General features: G+C 36.5%; 1 protein-coding gene across 2 annotated transcripts in view; it reads left to right on the top strand.

The window, feature by feature from the left end:
* Positions 1-18,955, top strand: part of FTO (FTO, alpha-ketoglutarate dependent dioxygenase) — a 222,448-nt gene that overhangs the window by 35,158 nt on the left and 168,335 nt on the right. For both annotated transcript variants that reach the window (NM_001185147.1, XM_040707054.2), the window contains 3 exon segments: positions 3,763-3,840; positions 8,888-9,539; positions 15,027-15,170. In NM_001185147.1, the coding sequence (NP_001172076.1) occupies positions 3,763-3,840; positions 8,888-9,539; positions 15,027-15,170 (874 nt within the window).

The following is an 18,955-nucleotide window of genomic DNA, read 5'->3' as shown; positions in this document are numbered from 1 at the left end:
TACTTTTCAATAGTTTCTTTCAGCCAAAATAATGATCAGTCAGTTGGAAGGAGACAATTGCCTTCTGACCTGTTTGATGAAACTCAATAGAAATTCTACATTTGAGACAAACCTTTGTAGCCTAGTTATTGAAGTTCTCTTTTGCAGTGAAGAGGGAAGTGAAACCTTTTGAGAATAGCATTGACAACCTGCAGGAAAATGTCAGCTGCAAAAATTTTTCCATGTCCTGCTCCTTGGCTTAAAAGTGTCATTAAGTCCAACTTTTATTTCTTAATTTGAAAATGACAAACTATGTACATAACGATACTGTATTTTGGTGTGTGACTTTGGTGTGGATTGGCTTTGTTGTAATTCCTTCTCCTGCTTTGTAATGTTTAGTGCATAACTTCTGGTGCCATGAAGTAACTTGTACACATTTTGGTTGAGAGATTCTGCTTATTGCTATTCTATGTGCTGAAATTTATAACCAACCATCTTATCAGTATATCCATTTATTACTAATACATGATCAGATTCTGTTACTATCTTCAGGAAGTTCACTGAATGCTCTAAAATTGACTGTTAGTGTTTTGATATTCATTCTGGTCTCTGCAAGCCCAAGTGCAGCATTCAGGAAGGTTTCCTGGATCCCGGAGCACAACGTGTGCTGGTGTTATAGGGATGGTGCAGATGGCATTGGTCTCTGAGGCTGTTCAGGGAGTAATGTGTCCTATTTTATTACGTTGGCCCGTAACAGCAGAGGTGGATGTTGGTGATGGCAGTAGAGGTTGAACTTTCCCACCAGTGTTGTATTTTGTTGCTGTGTGACAAATGGCAGCAGAGGGGCAGTCTGACAGTATGGTGTCTGACATGGAAGCATGTAGGAAGAAAAGAGGTGCTATTGAGTTCCTCCATGTGGAAAAAATGGCACCCATTGACATTCATCAACACTTGCTGAATGTTTCTGGAGACCACATAGTGGATGTGGGCACAGTGAGGCAGTGGGTGGTGCGTTTCAGCAGTGACAACAGTGACAGTGGTCAGCTCTGCTGATGCAGATTGTTATGAGCATGGCATGCGGGCTCTTATTCATGGCTGGCCACAATGCATAGCTAATGGAGATGACTGTTGCAAAATAGTGTGTTGTAGCTGAGAATTTGCTTGATCAAGTAGTGCTCTTTGTATCTGTTGTGGTTTCCATGGAAGTAAATAAAAGGCATTACTTTCAGAGTGGCCTACGTATGTGTTAAAATCAGTTGCTTAAAACATAAGAAGCAACATGAATGTGTGAATAAACGGTTTTGGCATTAATATTTTTAAAATGTAAAAAATCCAATTTAGTGATATATTTTTAAGATACCTTCAAGGAAAGGCAATTTTTTTTTGTATGCAAGGGTTTACTTAAGGATTAGACGCGCTCTATGCAGTGCTTATGTAGCAGTGCTTACACTTGGCATTAACCAGCTGGCGCAGCTAGATCCTCAGACTCTCTTTTTTTGACTTTTTGGAGGTACTAGAGAGTGGCTTGATGCTTCTGACATCCGTGTGACAGCTTCTCGCATAGGAGATGAGCAGTGCGTTCTACCACCCAGCTGTGTGTATTAGTCTGTATATCAGCTGAGGCGCGGCACTTAGCCAGATCTGACAATCACATGTGAGCGAGTACTACCTATACACAAGAGTGCATTTCAGTGTTGTGTGTGTTTTTGCCAGGAGGCTGAGACTTGACAAAGAAATTGTCAGAATCTCTCTTCTTCCCACCTCTTTTTCCCACAGTTGAGTCCATGTTTGAAATGCAGGATTTTTTTTCTGCTCTTTAATGGGTTTTATTTTACAGCTGACAAAAGCAATCTAATGTTTTCAGTGATTTCATGTAATAAAATTGTAGCAAGCTTTTCATAATAGAAAAGAGTTATTGTTTTGGAATATACAGCATATTAGCATGTCATTTTCTGCCAGCATAATCTGAAGCTGCATTATGCTCTGCTTCACCGATGACTTGATGTCAATATATAATGTGTCCCCAATGGAAACTAGAGACCTAGAGAAATTGCAGTTCTACTTTCCAAATTCCAGTGCTGCTATGTTGTTGGTCTTGTAAGAAGAACAGCAGATCGTGAATGCGGAGATGAGTTTGTGAGAACTGTCTGCTCAGATTTCAGTTTGGCTGCGCTGATAGTTATAAACCCTAAAATCTCCTCCACTGCTTTCTTAATTTAAGTCTGTCTGTCTTCTGTCTTGGTGCCTAAATTTCAGTTGTTTGCCACCACTGAATAAAATGTGTATTAGCATTTTTCATAGTTCACTTATCCTTGTTTAGATGTTTGTTATGAACCAGGAGTTATTACATGTAATACTTCCCCTCCGTCCCCCCCCCCCTTTTTTATAATAAGATTGCCAGAATGTAAAAAATCTGTTTTCACTGTATATGGAACATATTAAACAGTTGCAACCTGAAAAGATTATGAAAAGGGAAATTTATGTGAAGAATAAGAAATGTTGCTTCATAATGATGAGTTCTCTATGGAATAAGCAATTTGCTGTGACATCTAAGTGATGAAATATGCAGTCGTTTCTGTATAAATATGTTTTAGAAAAGTGTTATTTATCCGCCCCTCCATTTATTCTATTTTATTTTTGTTTTTTAGTTACGATGATTTTTTTCCTTTGGATCACAACCCTAGTCCTTTAAAAACCGTGTTCCATTTTCATCTGTTCTTCCTCTTGCAACAAGTTCAGAGCAAGCTGCAGTTTCAGTTATTTCTACTGGTAGTGCTCATGTAGCTGAAAGTATTTCAATAAAAATGAGAATTTGAACCCTTTGTTATCTGGAATAGTCTGAATAACAAAAATGGTTTTATGATCTTTGAGTTGTATTCCTATTAGTAAAATTTTGTTAATAAACAAAGCTTGTATAGAAACCATCTTTGCAAGATAAAAGAAAGAAGAAACTAAGGAAAAAATGGAAGCCTTCTAGGCCAGTTTTATTAGTTAAAAACAAAAAAACAGCAAAACAGATCTTGGAAAATTAAGCTTTTTTTTTTTCTTAACAGTTCATCAGTGATAGTGTTGGCTAAACACGGGTGGAGATCCCTTAGTCTGAAACAGAGGTGAAGAGGGAGTTGAGAGAGAGGGGGGCAGAGAAAACCTCCATGCAGTCAACTGGTTCTGAGGTCACTTCCAGCATCAAACCAGAGTTTTGTTGTCTGCTGGAATGGCGTCTGCTGAGTATTGCATCTTGATTGTTGTCAAGGATGGTTTTCAGTAGATGGTTGTGTTTTCTGATTGTTGTGTTTCTTTTATTGCTTTTCATTCATACGCCCACTTCAACAATCACTTTTGAATGTGGCCAACATTTGGGCTCATTATTTTAATAAAAAATTACTAAGCTGGAATATGAACTTTAGATCCACAAAAGAAAGTAAAAAAACAAATTAAGAAATGAGTATCAAAGTCCAAACTCAGCATAAGTTTGAAGAACATTGGACCAATGTGGATTTTTATCTGTTTAATAAGGCCAGATAATCTAAAGAAGAATTTGAGAGGAAAAATACTCATTTTCTCTGAAATTACTTAAGGTGAACTGCTGTTAAGTGGAAAATCTTCACTGACTTTTGCATCTATTTATTCTTTATTATGTTTTCAGAACTGATGAGAATTTACGGCACATTTGCCTTTTCAGTACAACCAGTTTTATACTTCCTTTTATCTTGTTTCTTAGTCTGCTTTGTGTTACAGTATTATTAGTCTAACTTTGTGCTTCAATGTTATTCCCCAAAACAGAAAAAAAAGCTTCTTGAAGAGCTTGGAGAGGGCAAACTTCCATACCTGACACCAGCTGATGCTGATTTTCATCATTTGGTAATGTATTTCTTTTAAATGTACTTGTTTTAAACTAAAGTGGCTGTTTGCCTTGAACAAACAAAGCTGTAGTCTAAGGCACACCGTAAACACTGTATATGATAAAGGTATCAACTGTTCTAGTTTTACCCGACTAGTAAAAATAACAGTGAAATAAGACCTCTAGAATCAAAATAGTCAAGAATGAAAAATTCAAACTACATTTGTTTCTAGGATTTTGACATGAGCAATTTTTCAAGCTCACTTTTACTTACTTCCATATTGGAAGCTATAGGAATATGCATTAATAATTACTGAAATGAAAATCTGCATTATAGGAGTAGCTAAATGCCTTGTTTATTTTCCCAAGGTGTGTAGCCATGCAACTGATGTAACAATGAATCACTTTCTTATGCTTTGTGGGAATAAAGCTAACTTTGTCTTTTACTGTTTTTGCAACTTGTTGTATTTATGGTTTGACAGGATTTGGCAAAATAGGAAAAATATTTCTTGGCATAGTTCTACTTTTAAACAAGAAGTAACCCTTAATTTTGCAGAGAAAATCAGTGGTGCAAACTAGAGTGCATGCCTCAAATGAAACCAAACAGAAGTGAAAACAGGCCAGCTAGCTACATGGGAAGTAAGCCAAATGAAGGTATTGAGGATTACCATGAAATGAGTAGAAGAATATTCTGTATCTGCTTTGGATCTTTTTAGGTCAGCTAGAAACCATATGGCAGGAATTGTAGGTTAAATCAGATCAAATCCAAACACAGTAAGATAAAAAGCATAAGAAAGAATCTCTTAAGTTGAACAGCTATAGCATTACAGGAATGTCACCTGCCTTGCATTGACGTATGGCTGTATGTGGTAGCAAACTCCTCGCTTGCAAGAATGAATTTCTCTTTTGTAGGATGTGAATGCCAAGAAATGTTTAGCACGTTAGCAATTCTTCTGTTGGGCTCTGGGTTACAAGTCAGAAGCATAAAATCAAACAGTTTTATCATAGGATGGCAGTTGTGTTATTGAGCAGTTTGTATACTTCCCTTACATTCCTACTTGATTTGAGTTGTAAGGTGGTTAGGAAAAGCATGGTTTTCTATAATCTTTGAGTGCTGACCATAGTGGAGGTAAGCTCTTGGTTGGGACTGTTACCAGCTGTAAGAAGACTTGCAGACTTGCAGTTGTGGTGCACTTCTGTGGGAGTGGGAAAGGAAAAGTGAACAAGATTGTTAGAAAGAGTTGCTTCTTCTTTTTCTGAAAAGAAATTCTTTTCAGTCTTAAGCCAGTGTTCAGGAAGCCCTTCCTAGTTTAGAGACTCAAGCAGCCTGGTGTTTTCTCCGTGCTACTCCTGTAATATATTCCCTACTGATCACTTTTTATATCCGCTCTTGCCCAGCATCTTTTTTTTTTTTTTTCCCCTGTCTTTTACATCCACAGTCTTATAGAGCTGACAGGAGAAGAGAAGTTATTGCTGAGGCTGTCCAAGCAGCAGATCCTTTGCCTGGTATTAGGAATTTATAAGTAGAAGAAAATGGGAAGATAAACAGAGAAATCTGACCAACTCAAGCCTTATTGGACTTGAGATTCATTGCAGTTGCATTATACAGAATTATAGTTTGTGTAGTGTCTGTGTACACTAGGGACTTCTAAGTATATCTGATAAATATCATGACTTTTAAATTCTTTCTGAGATTGGGAAATGTTCCTTTTATCACACATGCAGATTTTATAAGTTCTGTGATAGTAAAGAGTGGGTAAGAAGGGTAAGACTTTGAAGTCAACAAATTGGCAAAATAGAATATCACGTGATAAAGTTTAGTTTTGTAGTCTGTCTTTCCAGGAGGGACCTGCCTTGCTTCTCTAAGGATCTGCCCCTTCTAAAGCAGCACGCTTTGAATGTGTTGGAAAGGTTAGTTGGGTTGTAATTCAGAAGCTCCTGTCTACTGACAGGTACGGAAGGGTACAGTCTGAACAGAACTAAGCAGTTCTATCACAAGCAAAACTTTACTGACATCCTCTTCCAATAGGTTTCATGGCTGATGAAGGATTTCAGAAATGGCCCCCAAACTATTGGCTAAACAAAGTAATATTTAAGGATGCTTGTGAGCAAATAAGAGTGTATTTAAAAAAAAAAAAAGCAATCTATGAATATGTGAAATACAAACTTATTTCATGGTGTATCATTTTATTTATCAAGGGGTCCTTGTTGCTGATTTCCAGCTCTGTTGTCACTTTAGTTTACTCTGTAGCGTGACTCTGATATGGAAGTCAGAGCATGGGTGTACTTGAAATAGTGTGTGTGACATTCAGATGGAGAATCAAGCATCACATGTGCCTTTTTTGTCCTGTGGTTGCCAGTCACACAACCACTTCTTTTTTTTCTCCCAGTGAGCAGTGAATTGACCTTTAATACTTGCTGTCAGAGTTACAACATGCAGTACATGATTCCTCCCCCTTCCCCCATCCCCCCAAAACAACGAGGTGTCCGGTATGAACCTAGCATTCACCCTGTGCTCTGATCCCTTAATGCCTTCCTTATGTTAGACATAGCACAATGACTCGGAGATTTAAAGAAGACCAAACTGTTTTCTTGTCATGTGTCAGAAACGTGTTTCCATTTCCTGACTTCTGAGATAGCAGGGTAGTGTTTCCTTAAGGTAGAATCTTCAGTGCAACATGTAAAATTTAATAATAAAGCAGTTCTTAAGCATATAATCTTAAAACATAATCCAAAGGTAATGTGCTTCTGACTTGATCAATAAAAGGTTATGGGAGCTGTTACCTCAGCATTTTGGGAGGGGAATACAATATTGTTACTTTGGTTAAAAAAATAAATAGTAATAATAATGAAATTGTGTGCTTTGTTTCTAGTACATGATTTCAGGCAATTAATTGCTCTACATCATATTGTTATTTCTCTGCTTCTCTAGTAGTTTGGAATTGTATGTGTGTTATTCATACCAGCAATGCAGTGTATTTAGTGATATAATAAAAGATAGTGTAAATGACTACTTCTCTATGCCATAACAATCTATATAATGTGGTTGTTGGTTAATCTGAACTCCTATATACAGAATTATTAATGAAACAATTGATGCAGTAATTTTATGTCACAACATGTAGTACTGTTATGAAGTATGATTATGAAATAACTGCCATTGCCATCAACCTGTACCCACACATCTGACTGTAGCCTGTCGCTATAAATACATGAAACCTGCAGTTACTACCTTTAGTTCTTTGTCATTAAGGATTTTTTTTTTCACTGTCCTGTTCAAAGGCTACAAACAAAAAGCACTGACTGAAACAAGTTGAATGGTTCATGACCTCTAAACAAGTTGTTCCAGGCTCTTGGCAATTGTTTCTCCAGTTTACGTTCAGTTCTTTTAATGGAAGTTGGGATCCAGTGTTCTGTGCTGCAGATTATAGAAAGACCTTCAAATAAATATCTGGAAGTATTTTCAGGCTTTGGTATTTAGAGTTAAGCATGTAGATACTCTTGTCAGAAATTATTATCTGTAGATATTATTATTTCAAATTAACTTTTCCCCCTATTTCTAGGAAACTACTTTTCAGAAACTGTAAAAATGTGTGAAGAAAGGGAGTTAGCTTTTCTCTAAGGATTGACAAGCAATGGTGCCAAGTTCTATAGGTATACAGAGGTTTATTATGTTTAATCATTACTGCTAAAGTAGGCTTCCTTTTGCATTCACCCTCTTAGTAGTTCCATAGTCATATAAAGTCTTCTGTTAAATGTTGCAAGTTAACATGTTATGATGCTGATGTATAACTGTTTTCATGCAGTAGAAAGTGTGCATACTGAGTGACTGGTTTGTGTTCTTAAATGCACCTTTTGCAATTTCTTTCCTGAAAGTCAGGTTTAGATCCCACTTAGGAGGAACTACTAGTGAAGTGGTTTTGAGCTCGTCTAGGAGCCCACAGGTGTGTTGTAGGCCAATATAATGCTTTTGTGGTAGTGGTTTTATTTTGTTTAAAAGCACTTTGAAGCTATTACATTAGAAAAATGTTTAGAGCAGTTTTATGCATCTGTGTGCTCTAGCCCTGTTCCCAACACCTTCAGGTTTCACCTTTCTTTCTTTTCCCATAGCACCATCAGTATCTACCTTTTCCCCACAGCAGTGATTTAGTGAGAAGAGGAAATGAACTTAGTGAGCAGTTCTGAGCTTCCAAAGTATTAATTAACACCCAATAGAGTCAGATTGCAGCTTTTCCCTTACTAAGGGCATCAGTTTGCATTTGTTTCTATTATCTATAAATTTTAATGAAAAATACAGTTAATGTTGTCTACTTAAGAACTTATTCTCTAGTATGTGTCTGTTTTGCAAAACAATCTCAACACTAGTTAAAGATGATTTACAGGCAGCCAATAAAAGTTGCGCTTATGTAATGCTTCCTTAGAAAGTGATAGTAGTGAAATAAAATTCCTTCCTGGAGTGGGAAGCAGCGTTTTACATGCAAAGCAAGATGCTGCTGATTAGCAGTGTCATGCTTTGCTGGGTGTTACTACATACAAAACCTGCCGAATTCTGATCTCTGGCTGGTGAGAGAGCTGGTGTGGTCAGATGGGGATGTGAGAATAAAGAATACTGATGGTGGGGGGATAGGAGTAAAATAAGTTTGGAAATTTTTATAATAAAAAAAGAGGAGCTAGCTGGCATCTTGATGAATGCGTGACAGTAGAAAGGTTGTCAAGGCTAGAATAGAATGCCAATGAAGATTTTGAAGAGGTACAGTACAGCAGAATGTTGTTTTTCTGACACATTATATTTCAATTTCTATTATTTTTACTACATAGTTTCGGAAATAGGTTAGTGGGGAGATATTGGTGGTAAGTGGACAGTTGGACTTGGATGATCTTGGAGGTCTTTTCCAACCTTGGTGATTCTATGATTAACATATACTGGCATTTGACATCTGGCATCTTTCCTATATTCTAGACTCATGTTCATAATTTGTAAATTTATCCCCACACATTCTTGAATACTCAAAGTACTTGTTTAAAAAAAAAAAAGTAATGCCTTGTTGTTCTTGTTTTCTCCTGTAGCAGAAGACCAGATATTCCAAGCTAATTTTCAGAAAGTCGGATACAGTACCTGAAGAGCTCCATCAGATGGTACAAGATGGCTTTTTGACCTTGAGGAAACATGGTTGTTTTTTTCAAGATCTTGTAAGGATCAAAGGAAAAGATTTTTTTACCCCAGTGTCTCGTATATTAATTGGAAAGCCAGGATGCACTTACAAGTACTTGAACACAAGATTATTTACAGTTCCTTGGCCTACTGAGGGTTGTGAAATAAAATATTGCAGTCCTCAAATACATGATGCTTGTAAAGCATTAATCAAACTTAATGACTACTTGCATATTGAAGCAGTCAAGGCATTACAAGGACAAAATCTGTTAGGCACCAAAGATACTACTGTAATAGATAGGGAGCAAAATTTTGCTACTTCGCTTATAGAGAAAGGGTCTTTTTCAAAAGATCAAAGCAGCTGTTACGTACCAGAGGATGACTACACAAGTCTAAATAACAGAACATCTTATAACTTGACTTTATTAAATTATATGGATCCACTACAAATGCCATACTTGAAACAAGAGCCTTATTTTGGAATGGGGAACATGGCAGTGAGTTGGCATCATGATGAGAATCTGGTTGAGAGGTCAACAGTTGCTGTGTACAGCTACAGCTGTGAAGGTGAGTGGTTCTCAGCTTTGCAAACTTAACACAGGAATTCAGACACTTGATTTCAATTTGTAAATGTTACTTTGGGTATCATTTTCAGTTGACTTCTAGTACTTCCAAAAATCCTTTGTTTCCTTCAAAACATGAGGAGAATTCACATTGATTTTGAGATGCTTTGGCATTATTATGTCAAAATCTTATTATATAAGAATAATAGCTTATATTTTTCATGTGTTATCTGTTGTTAATTTCATTTTTAGTCTTGAAATGATTCAGCTGAGATCACCGTGTCTGTTTTCCTAGACATAAAACATCAGTCCACCTAGCAAACTCAGTAAAAAAAATTCCCTAACCAGTCAATGTCAGATTCTACTTATCGCATCAAAGTAATGTAATTGGTCTACTTGATTTTCTAAGCAGAAATAATCTTTTAATAAACTGTGGCACTTGAGACAGTGAGGAACTGTGGAATCCCTCTGTGTGAGGAAGCTGGAGCTTGCAGAGCTTTACAGCTGGTACAGATTTCGTCTGCATGGAGGCAGAATCCCCAGCCTGTTCAGAGTTAGAACAGCAGGAGCCCTGGGAGCTGAGTGTTCTTAAGGCATCCAGGTAGCTGTTTGACTGTTCAGAGATGCAAAACTCATTTTCTGTGATTTTCTTTTTACTTCCCTTTGCATTTTGTTATCACTTATGTGTTTATTTCAGTAAGTGTTATTAAAGCATGTAATACTATAGATTAAATAACTTCACTTCCTTGTTCATTTGTTCACTTTTTGATGCCATAGTGAAAGTGTAATGTTGGAAACTTTGTTCATTATTATTTAAAGTAGAAACTGTTTTTCATGTGCCAGTGAAGAAATCTGAGAGCCCACACAAAGATCATGAAACAACCTGATAATGTAATTATCATCACTGTTTCTTTTGTTGTTTCAAGTGTCAAACTATGATAGCAACTTTGCATGAAGTACATTTTAGAGCAGCAAAATAAGATAGATGTTTTGCTGAATGCTCATCTGAATAGTAGATCCAAATTTTGATCCATTTAGGATTTAAAATAATACATTAATTTACATACATCACATGGGAATACTGAGGTTTAAAAACTTGTTCAGGATTTTAAGGTAGTAAGCTAATAACTGATTCTTGTTTCCTGCTCTATTTATAGAAATGAATTGCAATGCAAATACTAGTAGAATAAGAGCAATTTCAAAAACTGAATTTGATCCATGGATATTTTCTAGTGCATGTCTTTTGCTCAGGTCTATTGTCAGTATTGTAGAGAGTTTTATTGCTCAGCAGAGCATTAGTTGGTGCTAAAAATGTCCTTTGAAGTAGAGATGTTTCAGATACCAACTTAACAGAGATGTTGAGTAGCCAAGTCACTGCAAATGTCCATCTTTTTCTCACCCGAATTTCCCACAAACTAAGTTTGAGGTTAGAGATGTAATTTTCTCTGGAAACTTTGTTGTATCTTGTTTGATTTCTTTCTCTAAGAAGTAAAATAAATAAATAAAACAGCTCTGTTAGCTGGCAAGGCACTGTTGAAAAGCTTAGCAGAGCTGAGGTTAGTTGTACTGATGACTGATCCAGAAGGAACTCTCATGCTTGTTCCTATCACTGAACCTAATGACTATTTCATTGCTGCAGGAACTGGGAATAAAAATAATTCATATTTACTACTGATGTTGCTCCCTTATTAGGTTTGAAAATAAGAAATTCTGAACTAGTGGAAGTTGTTTTGAATTGGAATAAATCTATATTTGTAGTTGACAAATAATCTTAGCTATGCATTGCTTAATGGATAAAAGTCATAGAGCAGTGTTTTGTAGAGGATGAGAACAATGATATTCAATAGCTTCTAATGTCAGTAGTATAGTAGACATATTGCTTGTTGAAAGATAGAAATGGTGCAAAGAGGAATAAATATTACTTTAATATATTTAGACACAACATTCTAGATGAAAACTGATAAGAGAAATGTCAACAAATATTCCAACTGTTTTTTTGTGAATGTCAGTTGCAAGAGGAAACTAATGTTATGGATATAGATATATAGATTACTAGTGTCTAACTAACCTCTTATGTTATGGCTTTTCAGTAGTAAGGCAGATGAAATATCTCTGGGTAGAAGCTCATTCTGTCCTGCCAGCTACTGAGAAAGAGTATGGTCTGCTTTTTTTACTTACCTTGTACTTGCATGTAAAAATTGCTGTGGAAGACTGTAATAATTCTAATGTATATTTCATTAAACCTTGAAAACGTGCCCAAATACTTCTAAATTCAGGAAAGAAAATAATCTGTAAAGGATGATTTTTTCCTGTATTTATTTAATAATGGTCAGTTGGATTTAATGACTAAACTGGATGTTTACGCTCCTTGCTGTTAGTAATGTGTTGGCAGTGATTCCGTCCTTTCAGAAATAATGTTTGATTTAAAGTTAAATTTAGGATATGGTCTCACTTGAATAGAGAACATCTAGGTTTCAGACTGCCAAAGACCCCTTGAAGATGTTGGTACCGAATAGCAAAGAAATGTTTCAAGACTACTTCTACTTCCTTTTTCTGACAAACCATAACCAAATAAGATCCAGGAAAACAAATTTTTCTGCTCTGGACCTAACCATGACCCAGAACTGACAAGATCAGGTCTTAGAGCTGCAGCATCTCCAAAATTGGAGCTGTCTATCTAAAGCCTAGAGTTGTGGCCAATTGTATTCAGCTACATTCTATTTCATGGTCCCATCCTTAGTGACAGGTTTAAGCTATTATGTTGTGGCAAGCTTGTTACCCAGTTGCACCATTCTTTTGTGGGTACAAGTATAAAGGTTTCTTGCAGGCCAAATTCTATAACCAGCAACAGAGTTCAAATCCACAGATAGTTTTATCTTATTTCTATTAAGTGCTGCTGTGTTGGACCATTTCTGTACCGTTTACTCCAGAATGAATAGACGTTCTTAACATGCTATGTATATGCAAGGCCCACATGATTTACTCATGTACCTAAGGTTTAGATGCATTCAAATGTTTTCACTTAAATATGAACTGTTAACTTACATACAGCATTCAGTCATGCTTGAGGGATGACATAGAGAATTTTATAAAAATTTCATGTTATGTAGAAGTTTGTCAGGGCTACCTGGAGATATACTACAAGTGTTAAGATGTGGGTTTTTTTCACTTCTGGAATAGTTTGCATTTGAAAGCTAGTAGCAGCTTGCTTCCATTTGTTACCAAAATAACATGGTAGGAGCAATCAGTTTCAATTGCTGCTGATAATTATAAGGTGCAGTAATTGAGAATACGGAGAAAAGGAGCCTGTGAGCTACATTTGAACTCTGTACTTAAGCAATAAAAAATTTATCAAACTGCAAAAAATAAGTCATTTTAACGAGCACATTCCAAAGGTGCTGGATTTATGAGGAGACCCCAGGAAACTTTCATTGAAATTGCTGTCTCTGATTGTAGTTCTATATTTTATTGGTGCCATATTGTGAACAGTGCTGCTGCCAAAGTGAATGGGAAAGCAGCATAACAGAGAGTTAACCCAGAAAGGTTACCTCTTTCTATAATATCCATGATGTATTGCATTAAAAATGCCTTGAAAACCATCTTATTTGCAGTTTTCAGGAAACATTTTTTTTTAAATTAAGTTACGATTTATCCAAACAGGTCAGAAAATATGAAAGCCCCTCGAAGACTTCCGTATTGATTTTTCTGAGTATTTGCTCACTCTTGTTTTCTCATTTGTGTGTTCCTTGATAGAAAAGCCTAGAGCTGCTCCTGAGCCAGTGCTGCAGCCAGAGGAGAGCAGCAGCAATCAAGAGGAGATATAGGGAATGGGCTTACAGTAGGGGTTTCAGCTGAGGTCTGCAGACTGGCTTTTTGGGATGTTTTGGCTCTCTGCTTCCTCCTTGTAGGCAACACTTAATTGACACAGGAAGACAATTTATTAATTATTAAAGGTTATCTCCAGCTAAACAAACATTGAAGTAACCATGTGAGATGAATAAATCGAATATTTAGGAAGTGAGAGTCCAAGGTCACTGATCTGCATGTGATAAAGTAAGATAATAAATCTGTGTTTTGGTATTTTTGTTCTAGAATGAAATGAATACTTAAGTTGTAGAAAATATTGTACAAAAGCACATTTGCAACGGGCAGTGAAAGAGACACATGAACTGTTGCTAACAAACAAGCAGTAATTATGCACTCTACATTGTTGATGATTTCTAACAGTTGACTGCCATCCTGTGCCAGCTGCTTATTAAAAGTTCATCCTCCCTGACTCAAAATGCTCTCTTACATTAGCCAGAAAACTGTTACACCATGGCTCCCAAATACCTTGTTATAAATGCTGGCTGTATCTTTCAATTTATACTGCAGTGAAGTAAGCTTATGAAAATAGTTCTGAGGGATTAAGCTCTAAATACTACTTTTATGCAGTGGATTATTTTTTCCCCAAGCTCCACATGTTTGTGGTACTTAATGATAAGAAAAGTGTTGTGATGAATGCATTGAAGCTTCATTGGCTCTTCTACATTATCTATCATGTTTGACTAATAATTTTGAAGAAAGAATGACAGATAAGATTCCTAGATTATTTCCTGAACCTCATTGGTCTAGTTATACTGTTTTGTGTGTGTAGTGGAAGTGCTAAGTCAGGGCTTGAAGCAGTGATTGAGCACCTGGTGGGAAGGCAGGGCCAACCCAGGGGATCTCGGGTGCATGCAATGTACCTGAGTGACTGGAAGGGGTGGAGCCAGGATTCACCCCTTCCCAGACCTCATTTAAGGGTTGGCAGTGGAGGCAACAGATCTCACTGAAGATCTCTGCCTACTGAAGGCCTTCCCAAGGTAAACAGCTTCTTCCCTTTGTTTCTATGTCCCTGACTGTTGCATTTGAGAAGATTTTCACTTGCTGCAGCCTTGGACTTTGCTGCTATGCTGCCATTGCTGTGCTTTCTGTTGCATTACATGTGCACATTATTTCACCTCACTTTGCTTCAGTTTATGATTTAGTGAAATTACAAATATATAAACAAACCTGCAATTTGACTTGAAATAATTTTTAGAAGTTATCTATTCTTCCATCAGTGATCCACCTGTTTCATTTTTTTCTTTTCTCATTAATTACTAGAACTACAAGCAAAGTTAGTATCTGTAAAACTCTCATTATGTGTATTGACAGTGTCAGAAAAAATTGAGTCCATTATGGACTTTGGTTTGCCTTTACTTTGTAGTTAACATGAAGTTTTCATCTTAGTAAAGTTACTTGCAAGAAATTCTTAACCTCTTATGGTATTTTTGTACTGATTATGTACTTTTGACCTTGGAGAAGTTGGTTACACCAGATGGAGATTCTGGAAAATTTAAGCTTATCAAGACTGTACCAATGTGGGGTATCATTAAGTGTGTATTGTTAAACCAGATACTGTATTTTATGGTTGTCATCTTGTCTTATTGTCTTTATGTTCTTTTTTTTTCCTCCTCTCTCTTTAAAGGTTCATCAGCTGAAGAAGCTAGTGATTGGAACCTGAAGGGAAGAGACCCAGCTGTTTGGCATGTAGGCTTGAAGGTAGCGTGGGACATAGAGACACCTGGATTAGCAATACCACTTCACCAAGGCGACCTCTACTTGATGCTTGGTAATTTTCAAGGGCTGGGAAGTTGAATCTTCTGTTGAAAACGCAGAAGCTGATAAACTCTCACTCCTTTTTTTCAGTTAGTAGTCTCCTAATTTAGCAAAACAGAAGATCTGCCTTGATGATATGGCAAATACCTCCTACCCTGACCCATTCCAGTCTATTTTGAGGAACTTTCTCTTACAATGTTTCTTTTGCTTCAGTGAAAAACAAAAACAAAAAATTGGGTGCTTTTTCCCTATCTGTTGTATAGTTGGAGATGATAGTTCAAGTCAGACTGTCAAACATAAGTAGAATTTGCTCAGATCTTGTGAGAACTTGAGCTGTCCCTGTCCAATTCTTATATTTGTAGACACCAGTTTTGTTGTTCTCAATGCAGTTTTACTAAGTAACTCTTAAATATTTACGTCCTGCTTTGCTTAACAAAAACAAAAAACTAATTCTGTTCTTGAGGTTTGAGTTATGAATTGGCTCCATACTACACAAACTTTGACTGCAGCGGTTTTTGTTTGGTTCCATGATTCCTGAGGTATCCATTGTACTCATCTATGGATGTTTTATTGGTCACCTGTTTTAGACTTGAAGACATGATGTTCCCTTCATTTAGCTGTGCTGTTCAATGTGTATATTTGAACATATCGTTTCCCAGTAGTGGGATTATACTGAGGTCATAATGAACAAAGCTGTCATACTTTAAGAGCGAGTCTCAATATCTCATGTGCAGGGGATTGGAAAAAAAAATACAGTTAAACTGAGCTCAGTTACTTGAAGCTGAGCTCACACACTGAGGTTTTCCATACAAGAGTGGACTTAGGTTAAGGCTTGTTGGCGCAAATCTATTATTTTCTCTTTTGGCTTGTGTTTTTCTTGTGTTTTTGTTTGAACAAATTGAATCATAAATCACACAATCAAAAATATGAACAAACTCTGACATTTTTGTCTTTGCCTGCAAAACCAACTCACTAAACGGGCACCTTCGAAGAGGGAGAGTGCTTTCTGTTCCCTGTTTATGTCTTGGGAGGTAGATAATATGGAGCTTACCTAGGATGACATATCATGTTGCCAACTTATTGAGCTGAGCAGTTTTCTTCATTTTACCTTCTGGCCTCTCAACAACTATGAACAAAGTTTACTTAATATTTGCAATATCTTTGTTGTCGTCTTATATAATGCCAGTTTTCTTAGTTACCGCATCAAATCGTGTGCACCATCATCAATGTGTATGTACCAACCTGTGTAAAAGAACTGGGCTGCCTGTGTTCATAAGTGCATTCAGATGTGAACAAAAAAAGATGTGAGCTCCTTTGATACAGTGGTGTGCAGATGTGCTTCCCTTTTTGTATTTGGAAAGATAAGGGGCAGTAGCATGGAAGAAGACACTTTCTTATATGAAAGTGAAGTTTAGATGGCAGCTAAACATTCCTAGGTAGGCAGTTATTAATCTATTTGTGCAGTACTGGTTCAAGCATCAAGTAAACCTTTCATCTCATCTTTACTGACTGGAAAGTTTGGGCCTAATCAGCTTTGCTGGGCAGCAGATTCAGAAGGAAAGTAATAAAGCAAGGGGTCTGACCACTATTTTTATTGCACTGTATTGTAAATTATAGTTGACTGAGTTACCAGATCATAAGGATATTTCTCATTCCCCGATGGAATTTATATACTGTAACTACAGTATTGGGAATGCTGTATGAAGATTGGTTCAGAAAGTTAGTTTATTTAACAGAAAACATGATTATAATGTTCAGATGGAAACAAAGGTTGTGCTGAAGATTCTTCAGAAGATAATGTGTAAATTACTTTCTTATTAATGCTTCACAGAGAACTACAGTTAGCTCCAAAGGCCAGGTGTTAAATAATCTCTCCCACCTTTACATTTTTTTCTCAGTTACTTAAATAATACATATAGGTAGATGTATTTGAGTGTTTCTTATTGGCAGCAGTCTGCCAGTATTTTCAAACTTTTATTAAGTTTCAGTGTACATCAGAACTGCCTTTATCATGTTGCTTCAAGTGAGCGATGGACAATGTTAGTGGTTGTATACAGTTTTAGTGTATTTTTTTTATGCCATGCAGGTTTTGTAAACTGGCTTTTCAGGGGAGACATCTTGATATGTCTAAAGGATAAAATATGATTTTTTTTCTAAGAGATAGCTTGACAATACAGAACACAAGTCTAGCTTAATTTATCTAGATCCTTTAAGCATCGTGCCTTCCAGAACATCATTTCAGTAAGTGTAATAGTCTTGCTGGCATTTTATTAAAAGCAGTGGAAGCAGCATGCAAAGTATGTAGAAGATGTAATATTACGATGAGTGTTGCACCTCAGCATATCAGCTGGTAGCATCTGTTGATGTAGAAGGGACCGATTGTGCTCTTTCTTATGAGCTTTGACTCATCGAAGTGGAGCGACTAACATGCAAGCACTGCAGGTCTGTTACTTCACCTTCTGAATTGGTGTAGTGCTTAATTCTTTATGTAAGCATTGTAAAATACTGATGTGTCAAATTCAATATGCTGCTTGTAACTGAAGTCAGGTTCTAATAATTCCTGTACCTGTAATAGCTCAACTGTTTCCTAATTTTGTGTGTTAATCTGGTGTATGGAAACATGGTAACTTAATGTTTCTTTGAGAAGAGTGCAAATATAGAAATTAGTGAATCCTAATCTATGGGTATTTCATAGTACTACAAAGGATATTTAAATCTGTTTTTAGCATCTCTGGTAGACATTTAGAACTTTAGTTTGTTCCCCTCTTCAATGGCTCTATTAAATATTTTGTTTTTCTGGGTGGAACTTAAGTAAAATTCAGTCTTAATTTACACCTTCATTCTCAGCACTCTATTCAGTTGAAATAATAAGCCATAATGCATGTTGGTACTAACCATGAGGTGAACAAATTCATGCATTTGAAGATATTACAATAGTATTTATGTATTTTACTTAAATACAATGAAACAAAATCCATAATTATTCAGTAAGACAGGCTTTTTTTTGAGGTTTACCTTTCTTGATATGAAGAGAAAAGATTTGCTGAAGGTCTGCAAGTCTACTGCCTAAAAAACCTCAAATCTGAACTTTATATCACTCACAAAACGGAAACACTTTAGCCCAATTTAGAATAATATATTGGTCTGCAGAGGAAGTGCATACTGAACCCTGCTGTCTCAAGTACACAGTCAAGGGGTGTCTAATATGAAACGTGTTGGGTGCATGCAATAAATCCAAAACGTGTGGAGGTGAGCAAAGGGCCCCATCTGCTCTGCCCTAGAGCATGCTTAACTAGGGTTGTCATGGTCTTAGTATTAAATTGGAATCTTTCCCCTAATCTCTGAGTTAGACACAACCAGATTGGCAAGCAGATTTACAATTTTCACTAATTTTCCTACCATGACTTCAAAACATACTTAACAAAAATACACTCTGGACTTTTTCAAAGGGAGAAGATTTACTTTTCTGCAGCTGTTTCCCATAGATCAAGCTCTTGCTTGAAGGTTAGGGTTTTAAAACAGCATGAAGATGAATTTGGAATCTTATACCCCTCCCCACCCACTAGCAGATTATAGTCGAAGGAGCATCAAAAAATTATTTTCGTAAGTGTATAGAAGTTGGGTGCACACATTGCAGGGGTTGGCTTGTGGTTAGAGATAAGTATTAAATGGAAACACTTCCACATGCATATAGTAGCTCATTAAACTATTTCTAGGTATTTAATCTGCTTCTATTTCCACAAACTAACTTGAACCCTTTTTGCTCCCTAGCATCTTGAATGTGTTGGAGTTTTTTAA

Source organism: Gallus gallus, chromosome 11 (genome assembly GCF_016699485.2).
Source record: "Gallus gallus isolate bGalGal1 chromosome 11, bGalGal1.mat.broiler.GRCg7b, whole genome shotgun sequence".
NCBI classification, from domain to species: Eukaryota; Metazoa; Chordata; class Aves; order Galliformes; family Phasianidae; genus Gallus; species Gallus gallus.
This window is presented reverse-complemented; position numbering and strand designations above follow the sequence as displayed.